This window comes from Calidris pugnax, unplaced genomic scaffold (assembly GCF_001431845.1).
Source record: "Calidris pugnax isolate Ruff unplaced genomic scaffold, ASM143184v1 scaffold133, whole genome shotgun sequence".
In the NCBI taxonomy this organism is placed as follows: Eukaryota; Metazoa; Chordata; class Aves; order Charadriiformes; family Scolopacidae; genus Calidris; species Calidris pugnax.
The window spans coordinates 6,122,943-6,144,999 of record NW_015090977.1 but is presented as its reverse complement, the minus strand read 5'-3'; the positions used below and the strand labels follow the sequence as shown (position 1 = coordinate 6,144,999).

The 22,057-nt window shown below is 48.6% G+C and overlaps 1 protein-coding gene across 1 annotated transcript in view; it reads right to left on the bottom strand.

Annotated features, from left to right (window-relative positions):
- Nucleotides 1-723: 723 nt before the first annotated feature.
- Nucleotides 724-22,057, bottom strand: part of LOC106894400 (protein spinster homolog 2-like) — a 174,816-nt gene continuing 153,482 nt past the window's right edge. Inside the window, exons 13-15 of the mRNA XM_014953033.1 lie at nt 19,621-19,784; nt 4,255-4,301; nt 724-2,354 (exon numbers count right to left, since the gene is read on the bottom strand). Of these exons, the coding sequence (XP_014808519.1) occupies nt 4,259-4,301; nt 19,621-19,784 (207 nt within the window). The 3' untranslated portion in view covers nt 724-2,354; nt 4,255-4,258. The remainder of the gene's footprint in view (nt 2,355-4,254; nt 4,302-19,620; nt 19,785-22,057) is intronic.

The window sequence follows — 22,057 nt, the reverse complement described above, 5'->3', positions numbered from 1 at the left end:
GGGCAGTACTGTAGGTCCTGATGTAGTAACTGGGATTACTGACCATCTCTGCTACAGGGCGGTACTGTAGGTCCTGGCACATCCTGGGAGCTGAGCGGGAGATAGAAATGGGGTTTACAAATGGTACCTTCCTGTGTTTCTGAACAAACTCAGGCCACACTCAGGACAGGCAGCTTCCAGACTTCACCCGTATCCAGCCCTGGTTTGGCATTTTGCTGCTTTGACTAGGCTGCATCAAAAGATGCATTGCCAGCAGGTCCAGAGAGGTAATTCTTCCACTTTACTCTGCTCTGGTGAGACCTCACCTGGAGTATTGTGTGCAGGTCTGGAGCCCTCAATATAAGAAGGACATGGACCTGATGGAACGGGTCCAGAAGAGGGCCACGAGGATGATCAGGGGGATGGAGCACCTCTGCTACGAGGACAGGCTGAGGGAGCTGGGGTTGTTCAGCCTGGAGAAGAGGAGGCTCCAGGGAGACCTAATAGCAGCCTTCCAGTACCTGAAGGGAGGCTACAGGAAGGCTGGGGAGAGCCTGTTTAGAAAGGCCTGTAGTGACAGGACGAAGGGCAATGGCTTCAAGCTGGAGGGGAGCAGATTTAGACTGGAGATGAGGAGAGGGTTCTTCACTGTGAGGGTGGTGGAGCACTGGAACAGGTTGCCCAGGGAGGTGGTTGAGGCCCCTTCCCTGGAGATATTCAAGGAGAGGCTCGACGAGGCCCTGGGCAACCTGGTCTAGTTGGGGGTGTCCCTGCTGACTGCGGGGGGGTCGGACTAGATGGCCTTTGGAGGTCCCTTCCGGCCTGGGCAATTCTATGATTTTCTTTGCTTATTTAGTCCTACTTGTGGCCCAACCGAGCACAAGATGAGCATGTGAGCCCAAGAGTGAGGTGCATCCAGCTGCACGAGGTGTTGCTGAGCTCCAGGGGAGTGTCTGTGCTGTGGGAGACGGCAGAAAAAACGTGAGTGGGGAGTTCCCAGAACCAATGCCCGTTCTCTGGAAGCCTGGCTCTCTCTCCAGGGCCCTGCTCGCCTGCCTTCCCCACGCTCTTGCAGCATGGAGCTGACACAGCATAAATTTGGCTTGTGGAGGTCAAGTGCAGGAAACAAGACTGGGCTGAACTGGCACTGACTGCTCTACAGACACATGCTGCTGCATTTGAGACTAACACAGTTCAGACACTGGCCTTGAATATTAAAGACCTCAAATGCATCTTTATAAAGATAAAAGTGACCAACTGACCCCCCGGCAGGGGTAGTCTGTGCGTGGGGTTGGGCCTGCACTAAACCTAAGGATTGTTCCAAAGGAAACAGCTACAGTAGAGCATCAGCCACCTGCTCTGGAAATACTGACGGAGGGAGAATGAGTGTTGAGGACACGGGTGATATGATGTGTGTGTAAACAAAGCGTGGAGTCACTGGCACAGCAGTATTGCACTACCAGGCCCTAGGTAAAGCAATTCAGCCAGATGGATTTTGGTATTTTAAAAACCTGTGAACCTCCTAGGCAAGGCTGAATTTAGCATATTGAGAGCAAACTCTAGAGCCTCTAGGTATTTATGTCCAAAGTTCTTCTGGGCCTTTCTGTAACAACCACCAGTATACCCAGTGCAGTGAAACTCTCTCCTCTGTCCCACTGCTCAGCCTCAGGGGATGGGTCATCATCCACTGGGAGTCTTCCTGCTGTGCCCTCGCAGGGCCTGGTACCAGGGCACTGAGATGAGGAGAGCTGTGGACGTTACTCGTGTCTGGTACGGTTGCACAGGCAGCTCCAGGTTTTAAAACATTTAAATAAAAAACTGTTTATCTAAATATATATATCTATATATCTATATCTGTCATCTAAGGTCTTCAGCAGAGATAAAGCATCTTATGACATATTTAAATAAAAAATAATAATCTGAATTGAGCCTTCAGTGTTAAAGAAAAGGTGATGTACAGAACAGGTCCCCAACTAGTGCAGTCTCTGGGTGCAGGAGCGCTGACGGAGCAGCAGCATTCAATAGGGCGTAAGTTGCCCTATAAATGACGCGGACTTTGTTGGCTACAACTAAAACCATATACACAATCTACAGTCACTCACTTGGGTAGCACATCGTGGGTCCAGTGGACAGTTGCTTTTGATGCTCAGAGGAACCTGTGAACGTCCTTATGCTCAAGAAGTACTTGTGTTCCAGGCTGCCCTGCTCATCTCCTGGTGCCTGACCCCGCAGGCTGGAGCGGTGGGATTCGTTAGCTGCTGGAGAACCCTTCCAGGGTGCTGTGGAGCTGAGGGATCCACCAGTACGGAAGGGCTTCCAGCTTGAGATTGGTGTGGTGGGAGCACGAGTCCGCGTGTCGCTTCCTTCACTGGCAACTGCAAAAAATGAAGAGAAAAAGGTGGTTGAAGGAGTAATTACAGTGTTGATTGGTAATGGTGAATCATGCACCCCGACTTTGTGGTGAGGGCCAGCTAAGAGACACATTGCCTCCATGCAAGTTGGAGGTCAGCACAGCTTGACCAGTCCGGACACAGCACTCTGGGATGTACTGTAGGCTTTTGGACTTGGAAACACAAATACACTGTAATCCAGGCAAAATCTGCCCAAGGAAGTGAACCAGTAGCAGGTTCAGACTCCTGTCCGTGTTACTGAAGGGCATCAACCGTGTCTTGTTTATGTCAGGTGTGTAGATACAACTGCTCATGATGTGGGTGGGAACAGCTCAGCAGACAATGTTAAATTTTGCTAGACTGGTTTTAACCCCCTCAGTTCACTAAAGAAAACAGAGACTGCCTCTTGCCCTAAACTGTCACTTTTCACAACCACTGTCCTTTGGAGAGCCCAGTTTGGGGGGTGTCAGTCCAGCCTGCACACCCCCACCAGAGCTCAGCTGTCAGTATTGCCTCTAACAGGGTAGAGCAGACACTGGCTTTCTGCTGGTGGTTGACACCTGCTTTAAAGAGCAACACCAGCACCTCTAGTGACTGGTGAGATGCCACTTGTGCACGAGGTGGCACACCTAAGTCACCAGCAGCTTCCCTAGATTAAGTGGAAAAGGAGAACCTGTTCTCTCACTGCAGGATTTCCTGTGGGAGGGTCTGGGCTCCACGTTATGCAGGAAATTGCCCCAACCTTAAAAATCAGTGACTGCAGGGTTATAGAAAAATTCCCTGTTACAATGGCCTGGTTTCTCTCAACCTGTGTTAAACTGGACCAAAAGAGAAGAAAGTACAGTGAGAACCCTAAGTGTGTGCAGGACACAAGTGTTCAGTGTGTTATAATGCAGGTCTCAGCAACAGCACCTAATATTTGTTCCCAGATTGTTAAGGCTTTCTTTTTTTTTTTAATCTATAAAAACCCAACACCTCTGTGTTAGTTTGTCTAAAAGCTCCTGATAAATGACAATGTGTGAGTACACATCCAGCCCCGAGACTGCAAGGTACAGGCCTATTATATCCTGAGCCTGTACCAGAATATATGTCCCTCTGTGGAAATCACACATCTGCTGTGCTAGAGATTGTATTCAATCTTTTCCCCCAAAAGGCCATTCTTAAGCGTGTTATTGAGTCCTGATTTTATGATTACTCTTCCAATGCATTTAATTTATGGGAAAGAAATCTCCTCCTCAAAAACTTGCTTTAATTAATTTTGGCTACGGTAAAATGCTAGGAAGTGTTTATCAATGGGTGCAGCTCGGGGCTGCGCTGCTGTGACTGGTGGTGAGTGATAAGAACAGCATGAACCCAAGGGAGAAGCAAGGGTGGCAGGAGTGGGACTCTCCTCCTGGCTCCTCCAGGGCCTCAGCTCGGTCACCCTGGATCAAGGCTGGCCATGGGGACAGTCCTGGCAATGACATGTGAGTTCACGTGCTGCCAGGAAGCATTTTTCTGGGGAAAATTTGGAATATGCTAGGAATGGTCATTCCACAGTGAGCAGATGTTGGACCAAGAGCTGGTTTTATGGACTCGAGGTATGTTCTAAGCTCTGGCATAGTCACACCTGCTGCTGGTCTAGTCAATAGGGGTTGTGTGGTCTTATCTGCTCAGAGAAGGGAGCACCAGGTTTGTGGAAGCCACACAATGCAATAAAGAACACTTGAGTTGATCCCTGGTTTCCTTGTTCTTGATTTGCTCTGATCTGGGTTGAGGGTAGCAACGGTGCAGGCCATGGCTGTCTAAGGTAACTTCTTTCCAACTTAAAAGCAAAGAAAGGGGTGGAAGGGGGCTCTGGAGGGGATGGGTAGCTCCAAACCAATTGCTGGTTTGGGTGACTCACCGTCTCAGACTTTCACAGAGGCTGGTGGCATCACGAGTTGGTTCACCCTGGAGGAGGGAAAACAGAAGTGACACGTCAGAGCTGCAATTCCCAACAAACAGGCTCCTACAAACACACCAGCTTATAAAACCCAGGTTCCTCTTGCTTAACAGTTCCTAAAGAGATAGGACATTAATAACTGCCCTGCACAATGGAATAAAGCTGGAACCCGTTCACAGCTGTGTCTGATAGCAGCTCTGACAATTGCTGGAACACGCCGAGGAACATTGCTGACACTAATTGACAAGGATTTGGGAAGGTCCCAAAGGCATTCGGCCGTAGCGATTGTTTCCCGAAGCTGGTAACGAGACTCTTTATGCAGCGGCTGTTGAATGGTGTCCTTCAGACTGACAGCATAAATGTAAACAGTCACCACTGATAAAAATTGAATTAAGGAAAAAAAAAGGAGCTGTCTTTCCATTTTCAGCTCCTGAAGACCTGCTGCTGTTCCAGACAGCTGCTCCCAAGTGATGGATGGTGTCCCGTGGGGCCTGGAGTGTCACCAGGGAGAAGCTGTTCTCAGCAGCCTGCTGTCCTGCACCTCCTGCCCCTGCTTGCTCTGGGGGGTACCAAGGGGTGAGACAGCCAGAGTTCATCCCTTCGACCTGCTCCTCCTCCAGCCTTCCTCCCCAACGGCTCTCCCACCACAGCAGATGACCTCTCCTCTCCCATGATGTTAATGTGTCCCAGAGTGTGAGGGACAGGGACATCTGAGGGACAGGAGCAACCTCCAGTCACAGTGTTAAACACAGCAGGGGGGACAATAAAGAGGACAAGTCACCCTCGGACTCTAAGACCTTTGAGATTTGCACTGGAAAACCCCACCTCACTCAAGGACCTGGCGTGGCGTGTCCCCGTTTGAGGGCTTTTCCCAAATGCTCTCCAGCTCTGCTTGGCCACTGGGAGAAGAAACACGAGTCGCAACTGCGTTAACTTCAAATCACACACAAACTGAACCAGCAGCATTTTATACCTTCAAGGATCGCAGCAGGATTTTGCCATCACAAGCGAAAGCACAGCTTCTTCCTGAGTCAGTAACAACTTGGGCAGGTTTACGGGGAGATCACAGAAACCATCACTGCCTGAAATCCTACCAGGTGAGGCCTGCTCAGTGGAGCATCATTTTTCTTTGGAAAAAAGCTCATTCCTTCGGCAGGTTTACGGGGAGATCACAGAAACCATCACTGCCTGAAATCCTACCAGGTGAGACCTGCTCAGTGGAGCATCATTTTCCTTTGGAAAAATGCTCATTCCTTAGAACTCATCTGTGGCTCTTCACCAGACTTCATACCTGACCCAGGACACTCTTTTTTTTTTTTGCTAAAAAGAGATGGTGCTGGGTTCAGACATGTATTCCAGGGTAAAAATTAACCAGAGGACACCTTCCAAGAAATCTCTATCAGAAATTAGCCCAGTTCAGCCTCCAGCTCTTAACTTCACACCAACCACATGGATGGTTTGTCTCCAAGATGCACAGAAGCCTCTGTGCCTTTTCAGGCTGAAAACCAAAATATTTTTGATAGAGGAGCTGACCTAAGTTTCTTTGTAGAGTTCCCATTCTTGGTAACCCTACTGCATTGGCCATGACATTGAACATGGCTTTACCTGTCACAATACATCAGAGAGAGAAAAAAGACAACCTTGTAACGCTACAGCCAACGAGTAGGAAGTAAATATATATATATATAATAAAGCTATCACAGAATACTAAAACTCCAGTTGTTTGAATGAGCCATAATGTTATTGGAAAGTCATGTCCCTTAACATGTAACTCATTCCACGTGTTTACAAGGCCAGAAGAGGTACAGAAAAGGTTAGTTTTGCATTGCTTTCTCCTTGGCACACAGCACCCACCTGCGTGGCTGTCAGATGAACTGTAACACACACACACAACTCCCCTTCTTATATTACTCACGGTTCAGCCCCCCATGGGATAAAATGTACCTTCCACGTAAGTACTTATGTTCTCCCCAAGTCACACAAGTTACTCATTCTTTGCATTTTAACACATTTCTCTCAACTTCTGCTTTATCTCTCTTTCCCAGATGGGAAGAAAGGCCTGGAGGGGCTCAGCTGGAAATGCACTTAGAAGATTTCACAGGAAAATCGGACCCCACGTGAGTTGAGAAGCTGCTGGGGAGAGAAGGGACTTTCAGGGATCCCATGGGAAGCAGGTGGGCAAAGAGGGAGCTGGAGCAGTCTCCCAGCGTTGGGTCAGTGCAGCCCCCTTCTCTCAGGAGCTCTGTGGGGCAGACAGTGGTCTCTGGACTCTGCACAGCCCCGTGTCAGTGAGGCTCAGCTGACAGGAGCCAGCAGGTCAGCCCCCAATTTATTATTATTAAGCAAAACCACTAATAACAAATTTCAGATTCTCTTAGGTGGTAGAATGTAGTACACGGACTGAAGCTCACAAGGCTCAAGAGCATCTAAATCCCTGTTTAAGTCCCACTTGCCTTTCTAATAATGATAATCCCACACGGAATAGATGGGCGCTCCCGATGTGGGGCTGTCTGCTGACTGAACACGGGTCCCTGCATTGTTCTGTTTGCTCTGCAGTGTTTTCTTAAGATTGTGAGTGTTTTCATTCCTTGAAAAGAGTAGGGTGGGAACCACTCTGTTATTTCCTGAGGGGGAGGAAACTTACCCAAATTGCCTTTCAAGAACAGAAGCTGTACAACTTTTTTAGTTTTTACGGGGCTCCTCCAGCAGTTAAGAATGTGGCTGACTCCTCCTAACCCCCCCACTTCCTCTCCTGTCAAACCTCAATATTTCTCCTAGATCCTATCAAACCGTTTCCATGTAGTGTGACAGCATCTATAATTCTGAAGTATTTATAAGACTGTCTGTTTAATATTAAACTACATGCTCTAGAGCTGTTAAATATTTATACTATGTAAAATGGATCTAATTTCACAGCACCTCAACCGGTGAGAGAAGTGCCTAAGAAAAAGAAGACAAATTTAAGCTAAGAGATGAGTGGCCAGGAGCTTTTAAAGGTCAGTTCTGCTCCACTTTGTTTCAGGAATTGACTCTCCAAATGCTGTGTCCCTTTCATACACACACATCCCACTGACTCCCCATAACACACAGGCTGCTGAATGTTTGAGCTCCATGAATACACCATCTCTGTTCAGGAGCTCAGACTCAAGCAACAGGACCTCAGGAAGGAGAAAACACTTCACCACGTGCAGCACCATCGTGCACAAGACTCCAAGAGAAAGACTCTGCTTATAGAAAGCCTTTGTGAACGCTACCAACACCATTTAATGTTAACTTTCATTCGTAACTTAAACAGCAGACACATTTCAGTATCCCACAGCTCTCCAAAGCCCCATGTTCTCGCTCTCTAAACAAGCCAGGCTCTGGCTTTTGTAACAGAGAAGCATATTAGGAAATAATGTCCTAAATTTTACAGCTTGCTGTACTTAACATCACTTAACTTTTACAACCAACAATAAAATGCTTCGGTGGGGTCCTTCCAGCCTGCAAAGAACTCATTTTTGGACTAGTGGGAGCTCATTCAGCAGACAAGAGTATTGGGGCTCCAGGGGCAGCTGGCTGGCTGTGTGTAACAGCCGCTCCTGCCCGTGATTAAGGCTCCTTCTTCCTTCATTTCACTGGTGAGAATTCGGTGTTTCTGAAGTGCCATGCAATGTGCTATAAAGTGCCAGTTTGAAGCAGCGCCATAGGAAGGGATATCAGTGTAAAAGTCACTGATGGCTCCCTTCCCCAGAGCCCCCCCTGTGTCTGAACCTTCTCAGATGCTCCTGGGGGCTGTAAACCTCTCCCACACACCTTCTGCACCCACTGAAACCAGAAATTCTAGGTGATGAAATGATTAGACAGACATCCATGAAAGGTAATGAGACTCTATGGCCTTAAATCTATGAAAAACAAATCTTTTTTTCCAATACAGCTACTGAAAGGGGTTTTTTTGGTCATCAAAGCATTAGAGCCAATGACACACTCGACCTGCACGTCGGTGCTGATGAGAGCCCAGCCAGCAGCACCCTGTGAATCCCAGCACTGACCCTCAGCAGCAGCTCCCAGTTCTAACGCTGCTGTCTGAAAACTGTGCAAGAAAAACCAAGGCTGAGGACTGTCGTTTGTAGCTCCACCCCTGTATGACTTTCAGATGTAACAGTGACTATTATCAAGTGATAAATGAAGAGAGAAGTGACCTGCACACGGGTTGGCTCACACTGGAGTTACTGCTTTTTTCCTGCAGATAATTGACAAAGTGGTTACGGAGTAGGAGAGCTGGGGCAGCCTCCCACAAGGGGTTTCTTGAGCTTCAAACACACACAACCTCGTGTCCATCAGGTCAGTTAAAGCCCTAGGGTGGAAGGAATGCTGTCACTGGGGTCTGCCTGACACTTGCAAGAGGACAAGTGTAGTTGTAAGGACAGAGGAGCATAAAGTGGGCTTTGGCACAGACCAGGTTCTCTCCCTGCACAATAACCACCTCCTCAGCCACCAGCTGGGGTTCAGAAGGGGAGAAATGTCAGGAAAGTCTATGTTTTACAGTCACTTCATCCACTGCCTCGTTACTGCAGGGATCAATTGCCTTAAATAAATCCTTGCTGAAGCCAATTGCCAAAACGCATTAACATTTGAGTAAAGAAAGGAGGGAAATGGACACAAGTTTGCAGACCGTCCTGCTCATATTTTCCAGCCCTGTCTGCAGGGTGTCATCACCCTCCTAAAAAGAGAATATAGAGTTTATTGCCAATGGCCTGTCAGCAGCACAAACCGGTAACACAGCACCAGGAAACACCTTAAAAAAACATCCAACCACTCAATCCCACCTCAGTCACACTCTGCACAGCCCCTGCCGCTTTGTCGCACCGGTGTTTCGACACAGAGGGATTTACAGCTGCATTTCACTGGGATTTTTGTCACGTTTCCCTCGAGGACTTTGATTCAAAGTCCTGAATGCACCGAGTTTCAGCTGGGAACGAGCAACACCAACAGGGCTGGGGATGCGGGCAGGGGGCTCACACAAAGGTGTCTGTCCCTCAAACAAATCAAAGTTGTCCACAGCTGTTCTGCTTTCTGTCATTTTACTCGCTGCAGAAGCCAGACCCAGGTGTCCTACCCACTGCAGGGAGCTCCTTCCACCTACTCCTGTGAGTACAACACACTGGTCCCAGCCGAGCACCACCTTTTTTTGCCAGACACTTTACCAAGAGCAAACCCAGCCCTCTGGAGACTCCAGTCCAAGCGTGTCCCTTCTGTGCCCTTCGTTATGCAGAGCTGTTAATCAAGCAGCACAGAATGTGAATACGTTGGCCGTGACGGTCCTCCAGTAACAGAGTGTAGCTGCCATTTTCACCTGCCCTTGGAGGGAGATGGATTTCCTTCCCCACTACAGCAGCGTTCTCCTGGGATGCTCAACAAACTGCTGGGTGCACCCCATCCGCTCCCTAAAAAAATATGGTAGAGCATTTAACCCATTACCTCCTGAGCAGGGTGTGAGAGCAGCCAGATGAAGGACTGCTTCCAGAGAACGTGTCCTGCTGTCACTGAACTCCAGCTGTTTTGGTAGTTAAGTCAGTAACTTTGGGACGAGACACACAAGATTAACATCATGCATTGCTGCAGCAGCTCAGAGCTCTGATTTAAAAGGCTCCCGGTAGCCGCAGCTGAAAACAATGACTGAAAAGTGAAGATGCATGAAAGGTGAGCAATAATAATACATCAACCCAGAAGGATCCCAGCGAGCGGCACAGGGACAGGGCTGGCACAGCTAAGAATAGCCTGGCACTGAGCTTCCTGATGCACGGTGATGGGTTCATCCAGCCCCCGGGAACGGGGGCTGTTTGAGGAGGCTGAGGGCAGTTTGCTAAAGCAAAAGGCCACTAAGCAGAACACTAACAAAATTTAACAAAAATCAGGCAGAGGGGTAGCTTGCATCGGAGCAGGAAACCATTGCTTGATTGAGCTCTGCTGGCTGCTCGTACGCCCTCATTTCATAGAATCATAGAATCATTGAGGTTGGAAGAGACCCTTGGGATCATCGAGTCCAACCATCTGCCCTACTCTACAAAGTCCTCCCCTAGTTTCTACCCAGAGAGGAAGCTCCTGGAAATCTGAAGGGCTCCAAACCAGGAGCTGGGTGTCTGCAGCCTTCCTGGTGGCCATGGGCACGGGGTTACCCTTCCCTCTGGAGCCAGAGGTGGTGGCTCAGTCTGTCCCAGCGTGACAGGAGCCGTGTGCTGGGGCTGCCATCTGCCCTACTCTACAAAGTCCTCCCCTAGTTTCTACCCAGAGAGGAAGCTCCTGGAAATCTGAAGGGCTCCAAACCAGGAGCTGGGTGTGTGCAGCCTTCCTGGTGGCCACGGGCATGGAGCTGCCCTTCCCTCTGGAGACAGAGGTGGTGGCTCAGCCCGTCCCAGCGTGACGGGAGCCGTGTGCTGGGGCTGTGGGTGCTCCACCAGCTGTGCTGAAGACACAAACTGCCTTAAATCCCCTTTTCTTTCAGCACATCACTGGGGTTAGCAAATGGAATGAGAATCATGGACAGCAAATGCATTTTTTTTCCCATCTATTGGGTACAGCCCCTTAAAGCTGCGCAGACTCCGTTAGCATTTTCCATCTGTTCGTTTAATCTCGGTGCCGAGCGTATTTGCCTCCTGAGGAAGAAACATAGGTCAGCTTCTATTTTTCCTTGACAGAGGAGAAAACTGGCGTAAAGCAAAAATCAATAACCTTTCCTTCTATTTTTCCAGGCAGCTGCAGCAGAGCAGATGTGCAGACGAGCGGTTAACGGCCCTCAGTAGGGTACCAGAGCCTTGGATGGAAATGAACTCCAGAGCTGAGTCTGCCCTCCTGCTCCGAGGGGATGTGCTAACGTGGAATCTTGAACTTAGTGAAGACACGGGTCTCTGAAGCCCTGAAAACTTTGTGCCTGAGTCTGTCCCTGTATAATTGTATAATTCTGCCAGGTATTGATGGTCTCAGCATTAAGGTGGTGGGACTTTTAGTGCCACAGAAGATGTGGGTAACATCATACTCTCACGTCCACTGAAATAATGGAGGAAAGAGGAAGAGGAGGGCATGCCTGAATGGGAGAGGGGATAAAACCTGAATTAAAAAGCAGGCATGATCTAATTAAATCTATAAACAGAAAATCCTGATTTAAACAGAACTTCCTGATGCCGTTTGATAAGAAACAAAGTTCTTATCCTCCAAAATAACTGCGTCATGCTACAGCTCTTTTCACCAGCCTCTAAGCTGCCAGATATGGGGAACCATCCTTGGCTCTGCTGTAGGTCTGGGCCAGCCCTGCCATGCAGAGGGCTGGGAGCACATTTAGGAAGGACCAAGTCAGAGCACTCAAGACACTCCTTACTGAACTGCTGGAAGGAAAACTCCCAACAGTTTTGTCCTTATTTCACTAAAAGATGCCATTTAGGCCCAAGACCCAGCCACCAGTAAATGACTCTCTAACATACCTACAATCACAGGTTCCTTCGAATCTGCCTGGCACATTTCTCCACCTAAGAGGGTCATCTACTGCTTTAGAAGTCCACACCTTCATAATATGTTCTGTGACCACAACAGGCTTCAGGAAACAGATTAGCAGGGCTGAAATTTTCCTGATCTGTTCTATTTCCTTGTGTCAGAAAGGGCTTCTGGCTTGGAAGGCTGCCTGTAGTCACCTGCGTGGGATCTGATCCGAGCCCCTATCTGCCAGGGCAGCCTTAGCAAAAGAAATTGTCTTACCCTGAGTTTAAAATATCCTCCTGTGTGCCAGAGTCCCTGCGTGCCAAGGACCGTCTGTGCAATGGCAATGCAAACCGACACGCCGACTCCATTGCAGGCATATGCTTTGAGTGCCCCTTGTACCTTGTGGGCAAGTGCTTTTAATCCTGTTTTACAGCTGATGAGCATTTGAGGGACAGCATCTGACTCCCTGAAGGTCGCAGCAGAGTCAGTAGCCAAGAGAGCAGTGGGACTCCAAGTGCTTCTTGATCTGGGGCTCTTCAGCAAGTAAGCTTTGCCTTCCTGTACCTTCTGGCACACGAAGAAATGACCTAAAGTGCTGTTCTACAGCAAGAATGGAGCTACAAATAATCTAGAAATATGTTTTTCCCTTCATAGCACAGGAGATGAACCTCGGAAGGGCAGTATATGTGGGGAACTGATGGGTTTGGGGATCCACAAAGTTCTGCCTGCAGCCTCTTCCGCAGCGCGCCGCGAGCCAGAGCCACGCCAGCACCAGCTGGCTCCCTCCTTCTGCCTCTACTTAAGCAAAGCTCCTGCTGCCAACAATTAACTTCAACAGCATATTTCAGATGCCACGAGCGTAAGGACCACAATTGAGCTCAAAACGTCTGTGAACGACCAAACTGACCTTTGACATCCTCCTGCCTCACCTGCAGGAAATCCGCAGGTTGGCTACAGCAGCAGAACAAATCTCTATTTTTTTTCTATACGAGACCGTATTTTCCACCTACACGAACCCGGCAGCTCCCAACTGAAGAAGCAAATGGGCATTTAAAATTCAGCCAGTCCCAAGCCCTTACATTCTTATATTTGCAAGCTCCATTTATGGAGTTACAAATATAGCCAGTAAGCGGGAGAAAAAAACAGCTCTACAAGCGGGATTTTACCACCAGTAATAAAACCATTAACATTTGCACCACCTCTTCCCTTCATATTCCCAACCCTTCAATTCCAGATGAACCATGTAATAGTCTAATCTTATTCCATCTGCAGTCTGTGCGTCCTTATCCTGCCACTCTGGAATATTTGGAACACACACTTTGCCTCTCCTTCCATCAGCACAGATCCTCTGCAGCCTAATCTGGGCATTTTGCTGTAAATTCCCACTCCTTCAAAGGCCAAGGACATCTTACCTGGGATAACAAAGCAGTGTGTGTTTATATCACTGTAGGAAATGTTTAATTATTGTTCTTCCTTCGAAAAGTAAAAACCAAACTAAGCAATGATAGTATCCCCTCTAAGGAGCTGAATATCAGCAGTGAGTGAACCGCTCCTCAAATATTCCTTTATGGGAGTTTTTTGATTAAATCCCTTTGCTGGCCCTGAAATCCTCAAATTCAAACTCTGCTTCAAGGCAGCACTGAGAGGTCTCTCTACAGCAAGAGTCGGGCTCTTTAAAAAACCCCTCGCAATACATCTTAAAATATTTCATAGAAGAAATAGTCTTCTTGGTAATGCAAACTACCAGAATGGAAGATGCTGTGGATCAGTGTGGCCCCCCCAGGTTAATACCTGTGACACCATTAATGGAGGGGACTCTGTCCTTTGCTGGCAACGACACGGGGTCACCTCACGGGTCCTTTCTGTCTCTAACTGCTGCCACAGAAAAACCAGAGAGAAAGAGGGTTGAGAACTCGGCGAGTCCTTCCCCCGCCCCACATAATAGAATCTGCAAAGCAAAAATAAGGTCAGACACTTTCAAATTGCTGCAATAGGAGAACTGGGAGATCATTTTATATCTAGTTCTAGAAAAGGCTAAAAATAAGCCTGATGTGAGGCAGAAGGCAGAGTTTGAAAATGGATTATTCTCATTTTTCCTGTAATGTAATTTGCAGATGTGCCGTGTTTAAGGGAGCAGGAAAGGTGTTTGGAGCAGGGATTGTTCTTTTTGTGGCTTGCACTGTCTGGTCTGTAATGAGTGTTTTCTCTCCAGTGTTTGTACCCACCACTTTTAAAATGCAACGTTAATCAGCACTTCTGCTCAGCAAGAGTTTCCTCACCTGATCGAAGGTGTTAAGACTAATGCTTTTTTCTTATTAAATGTTTAATATTCATTTTAGGAGAGAAGAAAAAACCTACTAGAGCTGTTTAAATAACCTGATACTTGTCATGGGAACAAATGGGTGACCCATTTAGGCTTGTGGGTCCCTCTGAAGAGTGGTGGCTGGTTAAATTCTCCCCTGGCCAGCAGCATCAGTGCAGCTCCTGGTCCCTGGTGGTGCCTGCAGCGGGGACACGCGCTGCAGTTGCATCCTGCTGCCTGATCTGCAGTGCTGTATCCTTGGCAAAAACATCCAGCCTCTATCCTGCAGGATGCAGAGAGGGACTGAACAATTATGAAACTCAGATGTCTACCCAGAACATCTTTCTGTACCTCTGAAAGGATATGGGGAAAAAAAAACCCAGAAAATGTCACGCTTCCAGGTATAAAATCAGGGATTAAATAAAAATATGATTTTAAAAATACATCTTTTGAGGGGCAGAGTTATGCTACACCTGCACGGGATGGTGTTTCTCGGGGAAGATCTAGGCAGGTTTGGGTTTTCTCTGAGGAAAGGCTGGGAGTGGCTGCTGCTGGAGCCAGGGCTGCAGAGTCCCTGTGCCCACCGCAGAGCAGCAGCGGTGCCACGGGTCTGTGCCCAGGAGGGACAGGGCACCATTGCTCAGCAAAGCCCCGGGGGCTTCACACTCACCCCCACTGCCCAGGAAAACATCACGTTACACACTAATTACATTACAGTCATTTATCCACCCTGGCACCCAAAAGTTGTCACAGCTTGGGGAAAGGAGGTGGGGTTTTTTCCCTTTTCATAATAAAAAAAGCACTTCCTTCCCAATTGCTGGTGAAGCGATTGCTTCTAATAAGTACAGCAATGCTTGTAATAAGTACCACATTTCTTCTGCAGCAGTCTGGAGTGAAGCTTTTCAAGTTATATCTGCATTATGAGTGAAGAAGGGGACTCGGACAGAGCAGAGACACAGTTCTGGGCAGTGCTGAGCTTTGACTTCTGAGAAGTGAAGTGCCTGAAGTACTCCTGGCCTCGGGAAGCTGCTTTCTGGCTGCTCCTGCCGAGGGTGTCAGTGATGGAGCTGGGGAATAAAAGTAGGATCATGAGATTTCTGATCCGTTTCTGTAGGGCTCTGCCATGGCAAGGTACTCTACTTTTGCGTATCGTCTTCCTGAGCGTCTCACAGCACAGCCTGGGTCTCACAAATTTTCATCAAGCAGGTTAAGAGAAACACAGCACAGAGTGCAGTCGTGTTTGGAAATAAAATACGACGGGTTTAAGGCTCCACTGCAGCACTACAGAATGGAACAACAATACAGTCAAGTGAAATCACAGCAGGAATTGTAGTGGAGTGGTTTAAAAAAGAACTGAAGTATTTGTTATTACTAGTGCCTAAGAGCTCTTACACGCACCATTCTTAGCCATTTTCTCTCTCTTAGCACTTTGGAAGGGTTGGATTAAATTTGTGTTATAAAAATTGCACCACAAAAGATTGGATTGTATTACAGGGTGACGTGCTGCATTGTGTTCTCTGCTAGTCCTAAATTTGCTAAAAGCCTCTTCAAGCTGTCAGACTTGTGAGGCAGTATGAAAATAGTTACAAAAGAATTGTGATTTAAAAAAAACAAACAAACAACAAAAAAAAGAATTGCTGTCTAAAGAATTTTTTCTCAGGAGTGTTTTTGTGAGAGGGGCAGCCTTATTGACTGGAATTCCTGTGCTAAAAACGCAATCTACAAAATATGCCAGGAATTGTGGCAATGATAAAAGTAGTGTAAAAAAAAAAAAAGTCACGAGGCGCTGAAAGCCTGGAAATTGTGTTTTTGGAAGGAAGCGTGGTGGAAACTGGAGGAAGCTTTACAGGAAAGAGAGGTTGCTATCCTGATACCCTGTCCTGCCTGGCAGAAGGAATTATCTCTAAGCAAACGCCCAGAGACCAGTACACAAAGGAACAAACAAACGCAAAAATCCCAGCAATAAAACCCTCAACTATTTTTCACAGAAGCGTGGAAATGAACGGAGGGAAAGCTCAATTTGCACAGGCAGAGGTGCCGAGAGCAGCGTTACAGCGCTCTGCTTCCACCTCAGCTCATTAGAGAGGTCCCTGAGTCTGCCCCCCGTGCCCTGACCCCACTGGTGATGAATGGGTTTAATCTCTGGCGTGTGACTCCGGCCTTTGTGATTCCTGCAGGTTAATTGATTTCTTTTGGCAAAGCCCATTTCCAAGTCCCGGTGTCTGAGCAGCGGGACCGGCTGCAGAGGGAAAACAAGGCGTCTTGAAAAAGAAATTCTGCCATCCCCAGTGAGAGGGAGGATGGACCGGGCAGAAATCTGCCCTTGCCAAAGGTGGGAGATGCCAAGTGCAGATGGTCCATCGGATGGGTGGGAGCTGGACATCCCATTTGGAGCCAGCACGGAGTTTTAAGCTGCTAATAGCAAAACGTTCTGCTGTTTCCTCTCTCCCAGGCAGGCATGTGGTTAATAACAAATAAATCCTCCCCCACAAATTCTTCCAGGAGCCCACTGAACCTCTCAGTGGTGGCAGCAGACAGGACCCATCCACAGCACAGAGGTGGCAGGAGAGGAGCCTCACCCGCCGGTGCCAGCCTTAGTCGAGATCCCATCCTGCTGCTCGGTCCCGTCTCAAACCCCAAATTAAGCTGTGCTCTCCAGGAATCTGGCTGCAGGACGCCAGGGTATTTTTAACTCAGGAGTGGGCAAATCCCAGGAACAGCCCAGTTGAAGTCGTTTGAGAGAAGTTATTTCGCTAACCGTTATTTAAGACAACTGTTCTCTCTGTGTCTGAGCCAGCTCAGTGGCGAAATAATATAAAATTCATAAACAAATGGGAATCAGACAAACGGGAAAAGGGAAGGATGCTGAAAGGGAGAGAGATACAAAACTAGGTCTGAACCCTAAATGTGTTTCTTCAAGAAACACATTTCAAGAAGTGGACTGGTGACTGGCTGGGCAGCGGGTACGCTCTGGACATGGACAGAGCACAGCCAAAGCTGCTCAGGAGAGGCAGCAACAGCCAGAAATAAACACTTTAATGCAGGAGAAGGTGGAGCTGTGGGATGGGATCTCCCTCCTACAGTAATGCTGCTGCGAAGCTGGTGCTTTGGTGCACTCTACAACCACCCAGTCAAACCCTCGCGCTGGCAACCAGCAGAGTCAACCAGCAGCTGTGGGATGGGATCTCCCTCCTACAGTAACACAGCTACAGAGCTGGTGCTTTGGTGCACTCTACAACTACCCAGTCAAACCCTCGCGCTGGCAACCAGCAGAGTCAACCAGCAGAGTCAACCAGTGAGCAACCAACCTGTGCTCACCAGCACCTCCTGAGAAAGCCTGTTCTGTGGGAACCCTGTTGGAGCCCTGGGGACCCCACTGCTTGCCCGGTATAAAGGTCTGGGGGGGTTAAACATCCTGAGAAAGACAGGAATGACCCAGAACTCCTCATTACCTGAACACCAACACCCTCCTTCACCACCTGAGATGCCGTCACACCGTGCTGGCAACCTGCAGCACAAGGGGACACATCACCATAATTCTGAGTGGAATGAGCCCTCTCTCCTCTGAATGAAGACAAACACTGAAGTTCTCCTAGAAACTGGTGGGGCCCTGAGCGAAGGCTGAGGCTGTGGCTGCACGAGGGGGATTTCATCTGCTGCGTTGTCATACTGCCCAATCACTGCACAGAACTTTTGGCTCCTTCCAGCAAACAAAGCCACCCTGAGCCTCTAGAAGCTTATGGTCATCTCGCCATGTCCCCAGGTGGTCACTGCTTGGCCTTGCACCTACAGCTTCTGTGCAGGGTGGCAGAAGCAGCGCTGGGAGGCAGCCGGAGAGCGGTTCCCGTCCTCCTGCCTCAGGACCCAGCCAGGGAGGCTTTCAGAAACACAGCACAGCTTTCATGCCTTCTCCAAATAATCTGCTGTACCATTTACCTCTTCCTAAGATCTAATCTCCGATTTCATTTAAATTTAATTTAAAATTTAATTTAAAGCCTTTATATGCAGATAATAAACCAGGCACACATCAGTCATGTCCCATCTCCAAAGCCACACTCAAGCTCAGCTGTGCAGGACTTAACCCCCTTACAGGATACATGATGAAGTCTTGTTTTTTCCACCATTTTTAAACACCTCATTATAGGGAGAATGTATATATCTAAAGGCACCGGGAGGCAGAAAACCTTTCCTTTCTCTGGTATTTGTGCATGTTAATAAAAGGAAGGGGGAACCGCTCTTACAGGACCCAAGCACCATCTGTGGCACTGCTCCCAAACCTCCTGTGTCCATCTGATACGACTGCACGAGCCAGGAAGTATCACCACAACCGTCCACACACTTATGTCAACCTCCAAACACCTTATTTTCCTTTTAGTCATGATACGTCTGGTGACAGGGATATGCCAGGGCCCTTCTCTTTAGGGTACAACATGGAACACTCTGCAGAATTCCGTGTGCTGTTAACAAGCCTGTGTTGTATTTCCTCACTCCACACACCTGTGTCTGTGTCATTAAACCCATACAAACCCTTTCGCAGCAACATCTACAGAGGGAGAGCCCACTCATGTGACATTCCCCCTGACGTGGATGTCTGTGGATGTTTGATGCTTGAAATTACAAGAATTACAAGTCTCAAACCAAGGCAAAGGGCTCTCACAGCCACGCCACAGGAACAATACCTCCTCCTCCTCCTCCTCCTTCTCCTTCTCCCAATGGGAACAAGGCAAAGGCAACTTACCACAGCCACGCCACAGGAACAATACCTCCTCCTCCTCCTTCTTCTCCTTCTCCCAACGGGAACAAGGCAAAGGCAACTTATAGTCAACACCAAACTAGTCACCTGCCCCATATTCAGCATGACATTATACACAGATACTCTTATTTTTCGACAATTATGAGAAAGAGACTAACCCCAGCAGTTTGTATGTCATGTGGAAGCGTCTTCCGAATTACTGTAGTTGCCAACCGTGAGGTGGTCCGAATCGGTTTCGTTACTGAAAAACAGTAGCTTTTTTTTTAACAAGCTGCAAGAAGGGACTGGGAAAGACTATCTTTAATACAGCGACCCCTGAGCATCTATGTCCCCACGTACACGGCTTTATTCCTCTTGCCTGACGTTGCTGTGCGCTGGAGGGGGTGAGCAGGGGGCTGGATGGGACTGTGGGCTTGGAGTTTGACCCCCACGCTCGGTGGAGTATCTCCTGCTCTTCACCTGGCAGTCTCCACGTGCTCCAGCACACAGCAACCCCTCACCACAGATGGCCCCAGGGCTGTGACATGCTCACCCCAGGGCACAAGGGACCTGTGACCTCAGGTTCTGTGCTCCCCTCCGGGCCGTACAGCCAACAACGGAGATCCACCAGAGCAGAAGCGTGTCGAGGATGCCCAGCCAGCAAGACCCAAGCCCCTGTGCTTCGTGCAGCCTCATGCACTCTGCTGAGCTGAGGTTCTTCACGCACAACCCGACAACCTTGGCCTGGAAGGACCGAGGCCAGGGGAAGAGTACGAGCACAACGTTCAAGAGAGAAAACAGGCTGAGGTACCTCCCCGTTTGCAATCGCCAGGTTACTCACTGTTGTTCAGCTTTGGCTCGGTCACTGAGGAAGAAGAGGGCTGTGGCCAGGAAAAACATCCCTCCTAGGACAACGACAAACGGGCAGAGCATGAGCGCGTACCCCAAGCTGAGGAACTCCCAGACTGGGGACTCCTTTGTGCTTTGTCGTATTAGGTCTGAGATCTAGGAGAGAAGAGCAAAAAGAGATTAGTCACTTCGATGAGAAAGAGACACGTTGATGGTGAAGGGGACACGATTCCCGACACAACCACCCACCCAACACATGTGTGAAGTTTAAAACAGATCAGGGTGTTCAGTAGGGGCTGAACGTCCCTTGCACGCTTCCACGTGCCACGTTGGGAAAACCTGGGCAACTTCTGCTGTGAGCAGCTTGGCCAGGGCTCTCCTCTGCCTCTCGGGCTCTCCTGGCTGATCTCTTATTCTTCCCACAGCTTCTCCCTGGCTGTGTCCCCAAGCACCTGACCTCGTTGTACCCACCAACCTCCCGCGCTGCCGGCAGGACCACACCAGCACAGCTCGCTGGGTGAGGGAGTGATCCATCTTCTGCAATTTCTGTCAAGCCCTGCTTACTCCTACACCTTCCCTACCTTTCCACAAAAGGAGGGATTAACATCCGTTTCTGTGGAGTGAGTGGGAAGGGGGAAATGTTTTTCACAGAACAAAAAACCCCAGATCCCATCTGATTTTCAGAAGCAGAACATGGACATGGGGGTTTTTATCCCCATTATCTGAGGTATGGGCTTCATTCCCTCCTCGCGCCCCCTGAGCTGCCCTGGGAAGTGTCATTGTGTGCAAGCTGTGACTCTGCCCCCCCGGCTCACACCCCCAAGGTCTGCTCCACAGGGGCTGTGCCAACACTGAAGAACCACCAAGTTTATGGGCAACTCTTTATTCCCCACGTTGGTCGATTTGGTGCCCAGTGACAGGACAAGAAGAAATGGGGACAAATTTGAACATAAGAAGTTCCATCTAAACATGAGGAGGAACTTCTTCACTTTGAGGGTGGCAGAGCCCTGGAAGAGGCTGCCCAGGGAGGTGGTGGGGTCTCCTTCTCTGTAGACATCCCAACCCCCCCTGGATGAATCCAACCTGCTCTGGGTGGACCTGCTCTGGAAGGGGGTTGGACTAGATGATCTCCAGAGGTCCCTTTCAACCCCTTATCATTCTGTGATTCTATAACCTGCATCTTCCCACAGCGAAAATGCATAATTATATGACAGCAAACACAAGTCTGCGCTTACACGAAGGAGCAGTGACATGCAATGGCAGTATTTAGTGCATTCTGAAAAGCTTTTGCTAAAACTCAGCAACACTTAATGACTGTCCGTAGCTAAACCAATCATATTTTAGCAATTACTGTCCAGCAAACAACTTTCCTCTCCATAAATCCACCAGAGCTGTAGCAGCAGTTGGGGTGAGTCTCAAGGCACTTGGGTATTTAAATGTCCGGCTCTGGTTTTATCTGTGACATTTCATTAATTCAGAAATACTACTTTATACCAAAAGACTGCAGTGATCTCCAGAGGTCCCTTTCAACCCCTTATCATTCTGTGATTCTATAACCTGCATCTTCCCACAGCGAAAATGCATAATTATATGACAGCAAACACAAGTCTGCGCTTACACGAAGGAGCAGTGACATGCAATGGCAGTATTTAGTGCATTCTGAAAAGCTTTTGCTAAAACTCAGCAACACTTAATGACTGTCCGTAGCTAAACCAATCATATTTTAGCAATTACTGTCCAGCAAACAACTTTCCTCTCCATAAATCCACCAGAGCTGTAGCAGCAGTTGGGGTGAGTCTCAAGGCACTTGGGTATTTAAATGTCCGGCTCTGGTTTTATCTGTGACATTTCATTAATTCAGAAATACTACTTTATACCAAAAGACTGCAGGGAATTTGCAACGCAGAGTCCTACTGCTGTGCACACACGCAAACCGGGTCCAGAAATAGAGCTTGTGCAGCAACTTCTAAACTGCTACATCACTGCTAATGAGAAAGGTGGTGTGAGACACCAACGACGAGCAAAATCTGACATTCAAGGCTTCAACCCCAACAATCCAGCGAGGAAATGTCACACGAGGGAGGAATCGCCGACTCACAGCCCTGTGGTGGGACATCAAGGTGAACGCGTGCCAAGAGATGCCCCAGCAGAGGGTCACGGGAGGACAACACTGGTGGGGACTCAAGTGAGCAGAGTGTGCTTTAGAGGGGAGACTCTGGAGCATTGGTGGCCTCAGGGACTTCATACCCATCATACAGCTCAGCCTGGCTCCTGCCAGAGGGGAGGGAAGGAGCCACCAGCCCGATGCTGGAGCTGCAATCACTGCACACAGAAGAGCAGAGAACCACCTTTCAGGATGGAGCACTCTCAAGTAGAGGGGAGTGAATAAACACGGGATGAGTGTCTCTAGAGAAAGGACTGCAGGTTTT